Source organism: Pseudopodoces humilis, chromosome 13 (genome assembly GCF_049639895.1).
Source record: "Pseudopodoces humilis isolate 2021_Gansu_Grassland_sample_001 chromosome 13, ASM4963989v1, whole genome shotgun sequence".
Lineage (NCBI taxonomy): Eukaryota > Metazoa > Chordata > Aves > Passeriformes > Paridae > Pseudopodoces > Pseudopodoces humilis.
Genome location: NC_142212.1, coordinates 7,105,278 through 7,118,996, shown reverse-complemented (window position 1 = coordinate 7,118,996; position 13,719 = coordinate 7,105,278). Strand labels below are relative to the sequence as shown.

The 13,719-nt window shown below is 42.4% G+C and overlaps 1 protein-coding gene across 2 annotated transcripts in view; it reads right to left on the bottom strand.

The window, feature by feature from the left end:
* Positions 1-304: 304 nt before the first annotated feature.
* USP4 (ubiquitin specific peptidase 4) overlaps positions 305-13,719 on the bottom strand; it is a 31,687-nt gene continuing 18,272 nt past the window's right edge. For both annotated transcript variants that reach the window (XM_005522269.2, XM_088061648.1), the window contains 9 exons: positions 5,696-5,887; positions 5,056-5,144; positions 3,951-4,166; positions 3,804-3,874; positions 3,340-3,455; positions 2,699-2,848; positions 1,899-2,002; positions 765-853; positions 305-643 (listed from right to left, as the gene is read on the bottom strand). In XM_005522269.2, the coding sequence (XP_005522326.2) occupies positions 542-643; positions 765-853; positions 1,899-2,002; positions 2,699-2,848; positions 3,340-3,455; positions 3,804-3,874; positions 3,951-4,166; positions 5,056-5,144; positions 5,696-5,887 (1,129 nt within the window). In that variant the 3' untranslated portion in view covers positions 305-541. The remainder of the gene's footprint in view (positions 644-764; positions 854-1,898; positions 2,003-2,698; positions 2,849-3,339; positions 3,456-3,803; positions 3,875-3,950; positions 4,167-5,055; positions 5,145-5,695; positions 5,888-13,719) is intronic.

Here is a 13,719-nt window from a genome sequence, read left to right as displayed (position 1 = left end):
TTGCCAAGGGACCTGGGTACAATGGCAGAGACTGCAACAGACTAGATGTACAAAAATTTGAACTGAGCTCCAGAGAGGGCGCAGGAGGCCTCCCTGACACAGGCAGGGCCCAACAGCAACACCAGAGTTGGCAGGAAGCCCCAATGCCGATTCACAGAATCATACCCACCGTTCTCCTCCACGGGCCCCTGCAAGGCTCAGCTGTGCCTGGCCTCCAGCTCAGGCTGTCCTCTCCCAACCCCAGCTACAACCCTCAGCCCAAGAACCACAGCCCCAACCCCTGCCTCTAGCCACACAGCTCAGCCAGATTTTAAAAAGAACTTTATTGAAGCTCCAATATATATTATTTTTGGCCTCTAAATACCCAAGTGTCAGCACCTATTCCTGGCTCTTCAGTGCTATTCTGCAACCCCCAGCACTGAGTCCTTCAGTGCTTGATTTTCTGCTTGACCCCTACAGAAGAAGAAAAATTTTCAGGCGCCTCAGGCATTGCTTTACAAGAGCAACCACTACCATGGTGGCTGTGCGCTGGAGGTGGTGCTTAGTTGGTGTCCATGCCATCACACTCTTCTGGGGGAGCAGAGGGGGCAGAATGTTCCTCGCTGTTTCGGCGCTGATAGAAAAGCACATACGCGGCTTTTGTCTACCAAACAAAAAGAAAACCCATCTGAAACCATCCACACAGCTTGGCTGCAATGTCACGCCCAAAGCAGGCAACCACACTCTCAGCACAGACCTGGAACAGCCTCGAGCCAAATACTCACCACTATTTGGTCTTCTGAAGCCACTGAGACACTGCTATCGTCAAAGTAGTACCACTTGTCGTTCACCTTGTTCTTTGCGTAGGCAGCGTCTGTTGGGGGGAGAATCAGCATTCCAGGGATGGCCAGCAGGGAATGCACACCTGGGACACTGGGACCCCAAACATGGGTGCACGGGAGGCCAGGAGCCAGCTTTGGCATTGCCTACCCCAAGCCTAGTTAACCAACATAAACATCTACAACATTTCAGTTAGTCTAGGATCAGGTTCCACATACCAGGCTTATCCCTGACAACTGAGATACAGAGAAAAGAAACTTAAGGGAAAAACAATAGTTTTCCAGTTGTTCACTGGTCTTGAGTCAGAGCTTTCCCAAACACACACAATTTAATACTCTGCATTTTCACTTGAAAGAAAAGTTTTCTGCTGTTAATGGATCTGATCTGGTTCTCGCAAGAATCCTCACTCAAGAATGAAGTTAGAAATTCCTCAATGTCTCTTCCAGCCGAGACTTCTGTGACTGATCTCCACCCTCAGAACATGTGCCCCTTCAGCTACAGGAGCTCATCATCCTCTCATGGTAAATTGCTTCTGGGTGGTTTTACAAGTGTCATCTACAGCATGGATCTGCTGCATGGACACCTGATACAGGTAACTCACCTACAGACACTTTTCATCTATGCTGCAGCAAAACCAGTGACAGAAAACACAGACTCATAATGTACTAAACTTGTATATAAGTGCATTTTTCTCTCAATTAAATGACATTTTTCCTATGTCAGTCCTTATCAGTGCAAAGGTGGAAACATACTACTGTCAGCAAGTCACAATTTCAGATTCAGCACTGAAAAATTTTGACTCCACTCATAAATTGAGGAACACTAGCACACAAACTAATGACAACTAACCAGCGTCCCACAGGCATCAGGTCAGACCTCTGGCCAAGGTGCTGCTAACTATCTTCCCTCCAAATCCTGACAGGATCCCAGTATGATACTCGCCTGCTCACAGAACACAGGTAACTTTTGGACTAGACACCTTAGGTGAGGGCTACTGCAGGTGTTCCAGGGCAGAGCCCTCCCATGTCCCCTCTGTCCTCATTTCCTTGCACACAAAGGACACAGCAGCAGTTACTCACAGTGGCCCACTCCCATGGCTCCATAGTGATTGGAAACTGCAATGAGGTCATACACATATGAGCCTGCTCTTGGGTCGCAGACAAACTCGGACATGTTCAAACCCCTGGAAGGAAACACAAAAGTATCAGTACACCAGCAACCATCACTTTTTAGGAACTGAAGCATGGCACCAGTGCTGTTCTGCTGCTCAGGTGTTGTTAGTGTGAAGACCAGACTTGTTAACTCTACCACACGAGGCAGGTCCTGACAAACACACCAAGCACTGCCAGAAGGTTTAGAGGGAGGTGTTGAATAAAACACAGTTTGAAGTGTAGGCATGAAAAGTGAGATAGGAATAGCAAGGGATATGCTTCATCCCACAGCAGGATGCTAGCAAGCAGAAGCAGAGGGACAAGGGAGGCTATCATCTTGTAATTGTGCAATACTGCAAGTGCAGCACTGCCCAAAAGATTTGCTAAAATTGTTATAGAAGTTCTCTTGGCTGAATCACAATTCTGAAATTAACTGAATTTCAGAAGAAACAGTACCTGCTAGTAACTAATGCTCTTTGAGATGCATAAAGCTGAGCAACATTAACAAAAACCACCCCCCAAAAAAACTAATCCTCTCAACTTGTGCCTGCTGTCCAGCTGTTCAAACCCAGAAAACACTTGCTCCTGTGTTCCAAACAACAACAGTTCCAACAGTGCTCCAGGCTCCATACAGCCTTTACAACAAGCCCACCCAACAGAAACATCTCAAGTACGTCTTTCTTGACCAAGTTCTTCAAGCTCTTCCTAGCTTGAGGGAAGAATCCTACCTGATGGGAAATTCCACAACAGTGTCAAGTTTATCCCTCCAGTATCTGCTGTATGAGAAGCGTTTTAGATGTACCACCAAAATCCTGGGCAAAGACCACAGGTCAAACTTCTTCGTGGCCTGTTGATGTTTCTTACAGTTAGGGCAGTACCTAAGGAAGTAGTAATAAGCAAGGAAATTAATGACTCCATCAAAAGAAAAGCTTCTGGCCTTCCATTAAAGATACCTCACTAGCATAAGCACAGTCCCTGCCTTACAGAAGGCACACTGCCTGTGGAATATGCAGGTGAACACACTGCCTGAGAGAATTCCAAATTCCAACTTGCTTTCACTTTATACTTTTACGGCAAGTGTGTTAACTGCTCGTTGTACAAAAATTAACTTTTAAAAATAGCCCTGTCATTGGAACCTACATTACCAATGACACTTGTTTCTTAAATACAGGCAGGAAACAAAATACTTTTATTAACCCATGTCCACAGCCTATTGAATCAATGACTTAATACAGATCTGACAGACTTCTCAAAGATGAGGACAAAAGGATATACCTGAGAAATTATAAAAATCCTATGAAAAAATCACATGAACTCAAAGAGTTATGGTATTTTATGGTAAATATAGAAGGCAGGCAGAGGTTCTTACCACGGGTCATGTTCACCAAGTGTTTCCATAGTAGTAAAGAGCTCTATGCAATCTCTGAGGGCTACTACAGACTTCTTCTTCTGTGGTTGTAGCATGCTTCCATGTTTTTCAAATGCCTTGTGAAAGAGATGGGTGCTTTATTCAATTCCATATACTCTGCAATCCCTGACATCAAGAAATGACATGCTCATTTTCCCCACACTGCCTATTTCTGCACCTCCTTCTCCACTCATCTCCAACCACCTCCAGCCACTACTTTCTTATGCTAGATAGTCCATAAGAGAAAATATATGTCCTCACTTGGGTTTAGAGCTTTTATCAGCTCTCAGTGAAAGCTGTCTTATTCCGTTACAAAAAAAACCAGTTTATTGTTACAAAAGATGACCCAGCAGAACACTTTGCTGTCACCTTTTAAATACCCTGCAAAATTACATAGATTACTTATGAAAAGAGCATACTACAACCTGTGCCTCCTGTTCATCATAAAGTAGCCTCCGTGTCTCAGAATCCCAGTCAATAGCAACTGCAGAAAAAGCTACAAGAAAGAAGACATATTTATTGCACCAGTGTAAAAAGAAAGAAGAAAAAAAACCCAGCAAGCAAATAATTACCACTCAGTTTTAAGATTTTTCCTTCAACAATGGAGTTTATCTCTGAGGTCCCAGAGGAATTCACAAGGCTAAAAGTGAAATGCTGTTTCTTGCAAGGCGGCGGGTCTCTTGCTGACTCCACTTGCATACAACCCTCAGAGTGGCAGGGATCAACTTCTGTCAGCTTTTCCTTGCCTTCCTCTCCCCCATCCTGATGCTCCATCTCTTCAATGTCTCCTGGAAAAAAATTTCAAACAAGGACAATATTACATGGCTTCAATGAAAGTTTAGCCTGACACCTCCCACAGACAGTTGTTTGCATCAGCCTGTACAACACACACCAGTTACATGGAAAGCAATGAAAAGGCATGCAGAAAAAGAAACCTCTGTTTGCTAACCACTCCATCTGAAGCTGTATTTTCTCCTTTAGCAGATGCCAGTTTAGGAGAGTGTTCAGTTTGCAGGTTAACAAACACAGCACACCCTAAGAAGCATCCCCAAGAGAGAATCAGAAAGGCTGCAGCTGGGTGTCTTCACAGAAAGGAATATGTAAGTCACCAGGAAAGTTATTCCCATTCTTCAGAGAAAATGAGCAGGTTTTTTCCCCATTTAACTTATTACAACTTACTACTCTCAAGGCTACACCAGTGAATCATTTCAAACAGGGAAGGGAAACACTCATATGCCATCAGCATTAAAAGCTTCCTAGTGAGCATGTGGCCTAGGGAATGAGACTGTTGCTACTGTGTCCTCCAACAGACAAATTTCTCCATAATCTTTGTGATCTAACAGGCCAGTTTTCATCACCAAAGGGCATATCAGAAAGAGATGCCGCTGGAGGGAGGCACCTGGACACCTCAACTAAGCAAGCACTTCCCTAACACGGGTCAGGATGAATGCACATCCACACCTTGTTCTCCAGCTGCTGCACATTTAATCTCCCTAGGAAGGAAATGGTCTACAAGATTCTCCCTGTACAAGCACATGTCCAGCACAACAGTGTGGTTTAATCATAGTGGAGAAGCAACCTGCTAGAGCTTAAGCTAAATACATCCAGCACAAAACAAATGCTGTTAGAAAGCTTGAAGTGCTGAAAAGCTTCCAGCAGATTTTGAAAGGGCTTTACCTTCAACCACACCATTGGAGCCATTGCAGGTTCCTCTGTCAGGGCAGGGTGGGGAGTATTCTTCTGCCAGAGGGAGTTTCACACAGCGGCTGAAGAGAAGAGATACATTTATTACACAGCCATACTGTAGCTGGTTGGTTCTGGTAGCTGTGCACCAGAACAGCAGCATCCCCCTCTATCACCAGCTCTTGCTGTCAAATCCCCTCCAGCAAACCAGAACCCATCCTGTACAGCACCATTTACATGACAACACCAAGAGCCCTCAGAATGAGACAAACAACAATTCCCTAAATCTCTGCTCTCACTGCTTGTTCCATGTTTCACTGACTGTATATTGAAAAGGCAAAAGTAAGTTACAGTGGCCCCATCTGTGAGCCCTGAAAACATGCCCTGAGTTCTGCTCCTGACTCCTTTGCAAGGCTGAGCCAGCAATATCTGTTACAAAGCCCAAAAAAACAGGACCTTGAAATGTCCCTAGGGCCTCCAGACACTAATGCAATGCAAATCCTGGTTTATACAACCCACACAAATCAAGGAAAATTCTCCCTGTTAACAAGGATTCAGTAATCCTATTACAATGTAATTGAATAAGCAACCTCTAGAGCTTGGCATAGGATTCAAAGGTACAACCATGACTTACCTGATCTGCTCCAAAATCACACTGTACAGGTGATCCACAGTGAGCTTGTGTTTGGGCACAGATATTAACAGTGGCTGCCCAAAGAGCACAGTCCCTGAAGTGTTGCTGGATTGCCTCATTGTCTTTTCCCGAAAGTAAACAGAGAGAGTAACATACTCTGAGCCATCGTCAGTTGGCTTGCAAACTTCATACCTGTTTGAAAGACAGGTATTTCAATGCGTTATTTCCACTGCCAAGAAGCACAGCAGGTAGGACCAACATCAACTCAGTTCAGCAAGTCTCTCCAACAGTACAAGAGGGTTGTGCTGTCCTCAGGCTACAGAGCAGTTTCCTGAACACTCTCCATGGCTCACAGTGGCACAGGACACATACCTGCAAACAACTCAGATGCCTTCCCTGTATCTTTATTCCTAATTCAATCCCCTATTACCAATCACCTCCCAAGACACTACCCTGACAACTCCACAGTGCTTCAACCAGTGAAAAATACTAAATGTACTTTGAAATCCCCCGGACAGTGTTTGTTCCTCCTGGAGAAAGAAATCTTCTTGATACCTTGGGTCTTGCATTCTCCCAGCTTCTCAACCGGTTTTATGGCCTGAGCTCACATCACTGAGAAGCTAATGTTTCATAAAACCAAGAATCTGGAAACATCTGCTTCACAGAAAAATCCAAGGACAGTAAACAAACAAGAAACATTCTGGAAGACAACAAACAGCCTGGGAGAACAGTGAGGAGACTGTGACGCAATTTGTGCCTTGGGTGAAACAGCAAATGAGGTATTTGCAGCTGTCAGAGGAGAGGCAAAGTAACCACGTGGTCCAACACTATCACACTGTTTGCTTCAGGCCTATTCATTACAAAATATTCATGTTCAGGAAGCCAAGTCACACACTGCTCTTTAATTTAGTGATTCACCTGTCCTAGATTTATCTTAAAACTGTGAAAGAAAGATTGCATGAACAATGTCACTACACATAATGACACAATCACATATCTGAATGCCCGAAACTCCTAACAATTCTCTTAAATTAGAAAAGCCACTTCCTTTCTCTCAAAAGCTAAGGAACACTTCTTATTCCTGTTTTCAGAGCAGGGAGGCCAACAAATTTCAGAGCTGTAATTCTGCTTCATCCTACTTACAAAACAAAAAAGGATCCCAGCTTGGGACTTGGACTAAGTCAGTAGAGTACATGAAGGAAAACCCATCCCACCAAGAACACAAGAGCTCAGAGTCAGCATAAGAGAGTCCAATGCTGGCAGCTGCTGAGGTTTTCTAGGCTGTCAATGCTATTCAGCTGGACACCAGCATTTCATACAGTCCACACCTCCCAAAGTTTCCTGAGAAACAGCACCACAAAGAGGTGAATTATTTCACTTAGTACTGTTTAAACCATAAAAGGCCATACTCAGTCCCAGAATATAATCTGTCATTAACACCAAGCCTGGACTCCTGTAACACAGCTCAGTGCATGACACTCCTGTGACTCCTCTCACACCACCTACACTGTGCTCTGCAAGCAGCAATTAATGAAGCCCCATTTACACTCCACCTTCATGCACCTGAATGAAGCCCAGCCCATGAGAAGGAACAGATGGGACAAAAATAAAAACCTATTCCCACAGTTAGGGGTCATCCATCACCAAGAGCCAGCATGCAGCACCTCACTCTGCAAAGAGCATCTCACACACTTCTCACCACAGCGTAACAGATCTGGTTGCTCAAGTGTCCCTCTACTCACTCCACCTCAGAACACCTTTTACATACTAGTACTAAAAGACAAATATCAGAATCAAGATCTGTGATTTTTATAACCTCCTGAACAACAGCTGTCCCTTGAAAAAAAGAACCAAAACCAAAGTATTTATATACAGTGTAAGGAAGGCTGTAGAGCTGACACTGGGAATTGATGAACAACACCCCATAATTCTGTGTGTTACAACTTAATTGAAATAATAGAACATGAAGGTGATGCTACTCCAGATGACACGACATGGTTTTAGAAGTCAAAAATATTAGTTCAGCTGCTAAGATAATGCTAGATACTGGCTAACTGCCTTTATAATTCCTGACAACTCAGAGAAGTGTCTGAAAACTGCTAAGCAATAGGGTAGGACCTGACCAGTCTTTATGAGCATTATGGAGGTTCAGGTCTGTGGTTTCAATTCAGAAAGGAGGCAGTGAGCAATGAGGTAACTTTTGCTCCACTGCACATTAAGGTGAGTAGGTGCACAGAAGGACGGAAAGCTATGAAGGATCAGAGCTACATGAAAGGACATCGAAAGCAAAAAATACTCTGAGCTAATCACCAGGCTAATATATAGGTTGTATGCTGCTGAAACATTCCCTCACAGGTGCTGGGATCCATGATACTAACTCCAGCTGCAAAACACTATGTGGATCACAAGTCAATCTACAGCAACAACCAAGAAGTCCATTTGAAAGAGAATGGAGAAGGGCAGGAAAAAATGCCACTGCAGAACTGCCAAACAGACCTACCTGAAGGGGGTGACTACCGAGAAACCACAACAGGGTCAAAAGTACACAGAAAGAATAAACACAAGATTGGAAAAAAACTGGGAGAAACTGCTGCACATATTCTGTTCTCTTCTAGGAAGTGGAGACACTCCTAATACATTTACTTTCTTTCATAATACTAGAACACACAAAAACAAGTAAACTAAGAGATCAGAGACTGAAAATGTAATTTTCTTAGACAATGGACAGTTTGCCCCGTAGAACCTGGTCAAAGGATTTTGCCAGTCTTGCAGAGGAACAAGATTAAAAATGAATGAGGGAGTTCACACAGGAGGTTTATACAAGGCTTAAATAAATACAAGTTCATTTTGGAAAGGACACACACCCTCATTTCAAACAAGCAAACCCCAATTTTAGCAAGTATAAACAAACTTCACAGATCAGTCTGCTACAATATCCCACACATCTCAAATGTTTTACATAAAACTACTGGACCTGCTGGTCTGCTGACCTCATTAATTCAGTTCAGTAATTGCTGTAGCCTCAGTGACACTAACAAATCTGACATCTCTGCAGCCAGTGATGTTTGTTCAAGACCATGAACTCATCTAAATGTAATATACAGCATGTTGTAAGAGAAGACAGAAAACACGGCACGTATGGCAAACTGAACAGATCCTATTCAAATATGCACACTTTTATAGGTTAAAGGTGACCTGCAAATCAATTTGTGAAACTTTTATCAACATAAACAATACATGTTATGTAATATGCCCCATTAGCCAGGCTAAGAGAACAGGGGTATGTAGTTTATCCATCAGAAAATTTTTCTCCTTAGTTCCTAAGAACTAAGCAGAAACACTAAGAGCAGTACCCCTGAAATGGGCTGTGGAGTGTTTTTATGTGGTACTTACCTGAGCGGCTCCAAGCCCCAGCAGGATCCCTGGTGATGGGACATCACCAGCATGGTGCATGTGTGGGGGTTACATTGGAGCAGGAGCCAGAGGTCCTAATGGGGCTGGGCTTCCCAGAACCTGAGGAAAAGAAATAGCAAGTGTTTGGGTTGTGTGCTGAACGCTGTGCTCTGCTTAGCCTGGGCAATGAGAGCATTCAGCACAAACACTGAACTGCTATCATCAAATTGATTTGCAGACCACCTTTACAGGAGTGATTTCTGATCATTTGCCACAGACCTCCCTGTCCTTCCACAGAACAACATGCTAAGAGAACCATTTCCAGCACTGTGAGAAGTGGGATACTCGCACCATTCTCTGGCTGCACTGCTCCCTGCATGTTGGGTCAGTGATGTTTCAAGGCTTCTACCACACCCCTCCACTTCTACATCTCAGCTCTTCTCTGATAAATATTAACACAACTTGCTCCAGGACTACCTGACAGTTCCAAACCTGTCAAGATGAGAAAGTGATGAGCGCAAAGCCTTGTGAAATAACAGGCTTGGAGAACTTCCAAAATATCCAAATTCTCCTTCTCTTTCAATAGACTTGGAGAAAAAAATGTAGAATTTTATCCTCTTGTGTAAAAGGTGCTAGGTTAATTTTGGGATGCATTTCAAAGTTACTTAAAGTCACCTAAATATCAAGAAGCCCAGTGTAATTTGCATTTCTTCTTTTTAAGGTTTTACTATCAGAGTGCTCAACAGGTAAGTTAATACACCAAAAGAACTGATGAACCAGGAACTGAGGAGTTCAGAGGGAAAACTTGTCTTAGATATCCAGGGCATATCTTTGTTTTCCTTATTACAATCTATTCAGGTTAAATTCCAAATGGAGTCCAATTCTTGCCCCCTTCCTTGCTCCCGCAGATTCAGCATTCCCCACCACTTTAGTGGCACATTGAAATTCACAATACACACCTCAAGATGTCCAAGATGCCCTGCAAAAACCAGAAGGCTGAATGTGTCCTCCTTCATAACCCTATGGTGAAAACCAGAAAAAAACCCACAGTTTTTCCTGCCAGTGAAATAACCCAAAAAAGGTGGCAGCTCAATATTCCATACATCCCACATACCGCACATTTCCCAAATTTCACCAATAGCACAGTCTGGACTACAATATCTATGTCTCCAGACCATGTCCTCTGTCAAGCAAATGCTCAGAAAAGCCAAGGCCCATTCCAGCTGCTCTATTCTTGCTGCAAATGTGTTTGAGAGTTCCTGCTCACTGACATTTCCAGCCCAAGCATTGCAGGGAAATCCATGATCTGCTCAGTAGCAAACCAAGAGAGGCCCATATCAAAAGCTGAGACTCAACAGACATTGCTGTCAAAAGCAAGACACCAGTACAAAAGTACTGACTTTAATTTTTTTAAGTAACAGTCCTGCTGGAGCACAGATCTCCTGCAGTGTTAAGAGTTTTTGAATTTTGAATTGAGATGTGTATTGACAGCTGGCCAGTGCACAACACAACAAAATCAGAGGTCTGGCAAACTACAGGGGTATTGTTGTCACAGGCAGGCCTGGCTACCACTCTCAGCAAAGCAAACCTGCAGAAACATTGTAAAAGACTGACATTCATATTTAATTTTTTCAATCCTGACACAACTTAATATGATGCTAAGAAACGTACAGAAGACAAGAACTGCCAGTTTAAGTTACAAGCAGATCCTACAGCTTCAGAACCACTGAAACAACTGATTTCTGTTACAGGAGATAGCCACAAAGGTAATCATAGGTGGAAGATCTGCTGGACTCTGAGCAATGTGTTTAGAGGGGGACAATGAGATGAAGGAAGAAAGGAACGATTGGATGGCAGCTGCTCATGAACTCAGAGCCCTGGGGCTTTGTACTGCCCTGTCATTATCCACTCATTCTTTGGATTCTCAGAGTCCAGCAAATAACCACAGATGATTAGTAAAACAACCTTGGTTTGCTTCGGCCAGTGGAAGGGAGGAGTGCTTTTCAGGTGAGGAAACTGTTACACCTTAAAAAAGATTATTTAAAAGGAAGGGTGAGGTCTTCAGTGTATCACAGCTTCCCCCAGAATTCACTCAGTGTAGCTACCAGGAAGAACAAAAGAAAAGGCCTGTGACCCTACCCCAATTCAAAGACTAGGCAAAAAAATCCTCCAGAAAAAGACCTCAAAAATCAATAGGATCCACCGAACCATCCCTAATTTCAAAATGTAAGTTTTGGGAATGCACACAAGCTCTGGGGAAATGCTCTGTTTCTGAATATACTCTATTGATTTAACTCTGTTTTGGATAGTTTTTCCCTTTATTTTCTAACCAGTGAAAGAAACTTCTAACTGCAACTGCTTAAAAGAAGGAGATAGATATACACATTACAGTTTTCCCACAGGGAAGTCTTGCTACTGGACATTACTGGGAAATAAGAGTACATGATGAGTATATAAAAGGAACAGGATCAATAAAACATGAATTAGGAAAGAGTTCAAGCAGAAGACAGTGAGTATCATGAAGTGAGTATCATTTAAATACAAGAGATACTTTGATTCTAAAAAACATCTTTTATTTGAATAAAAAAAAATAATGGTACTTAGTCATATCCCCAGGTTGCATTTTATATCAACTTGAAGCACATCTACATTAACATTTAGTACCAAAAAACATACCCTGCAAAAAGTGCCAGGACTACCAGATAATCCCTTTCCAGTTTGTTTTTCCCACCTGACACAGCTCTCACTTGGCTTTGCTGCACTGAGCCAAACACCCTGAAATGATGCCATTTCCCCATTTGATTTATAAATAAGTAATGCTATTAAAAAACTATCTGTTCTGTAATTTCTATCTTCCTAGACTTGAAACTGGTATGTTTTAGTCTTATCACACAGGGCCATTAACTGATTCAAACAAGTCTTAGGAAAAATTTAAGTTTTCAAAACATGGTAGGCAAGCAGCTTCCAGAAGGACTCTTCCTTTCTTAAAAAGCAACTGCTATCTTGTCAGCCCAGCACTCTAGAAAGCATTCTGAAAAGTTGCTTTTGTGGCAATATCCAGTATAAATATAGCATAAAGAAATGTTTGATTAGTTAGCATTATTGAGTCATTTTTAAGTTATTTCAACTGTGAATTTTGTTGAAAATACTGTAAAACCCTACACTGCTGTACTTTCTGATAAAACACATCTGCTCCCCTTCATTAAGTGATACAAACACAGCTTTCTTTCAGGAACAGGAGAGAGATGCATCACTCCTTGTAACCAGTGATACACTCCACAGCTCCATCACCAGTACAGAACCTTTTCCAAGCTGAACATTTCATGGACTATGCAGGCATACAGAGCATCCTTCAAGTCATAAGCAGCAAGTCTTTTCCTGCCACTCTTCTGAAGAATCTGCCTTAATTTAAGAAGAAAAAATGTTTTTCAGTGAGAAACACTTCTTCATTGGCTTTGGGGAAATAAAAAGTTTCTCAACATTTCAAGTGGAAACAAGCTGGTTCTTTAAATATGGAAGGTTCTGAAAGATTTATTTTTTTAAAAATATTTTTTATTCCTCTTTTTAATAAGCAGCAAGATATTTGCCTGTAATCTAAGGAGTTAAGTTGCTGAGATATCAGAAACTCCTGAAGTTATTTGCAGCAGCAATCTAAACAAACAACCACATTCCCCAGCCACACATTACACAGCACCTGCAGGAGGGCAGAAACCTGATCTGCCAAGTCATTGTCCATAACTTCTGGCAGAAACACAACAGCTTCAGCAGCACTTAAGTTCCTCTGTAAAACCATCCTTTCTGGAAGAAGCAGAAGGCAGAGTTGTATATCCATGACTACAAGTCCATTCCCTAATGGAAAACAGGTTTTGAAGCTGGAAGGACAAAAAATAATAGATGGAAGCAAACTGGAATTCAAGAACTTGACTCTACCCTAACCATTTATTGAATGATCTTAGAACACCTAACAGAAGACTTCTTATAACCAGACAAGGCAGGTAGATTGTCCACACTAGAAGTAATTATGCATTTGCCTTTAAAAAAGTTTCTTCTTTATGAACAAGTGTTTCTCTCCTGGTTGTTTGACACAAGACTTCCTTTCAATAAAAGAATGCTGGTTTTTAGCTGTAGTTAAAATATTACTTCACATATTTGTTTTCCTGGCAGCATTACCCATTAAAAGGACTTCCTGTGAACAGCCTTTTCCTAATCCCTGCCCTGGTGCTTGGCTGCTTGTTCTTGCCCCTCAATGCTGAAAAGATCTTGGAGGGTGTACATGGAAAAACAAGGTTAGCAAAACTTCCTCCTGCTACCTCTCCTCTTCCTTAGACTGCTATTTTTAACCCAGGTCAGTTCAGCCATTGTGACTCACAGCAGCACCTCATTTACAGTTGCCCTGCACATAAAAGGAAGTGGCAATTGCAAAGGAAAATACACTTGGAGCTGCAGTTCAGCCAATGCTTGCTCCACACCCCAGAGGAGACCTAATTCAGACGGCTGTTTTCTGTGTTACATGATGTAACATGTTATGCCTGCATGAAAGCAGGGCTTTTTTGCAATGACCACTGTAATATCATGCTTCTTGTTTTTAAAATGTTTTACTTGCTGCAGACACAGACAGACTTACAAACTAA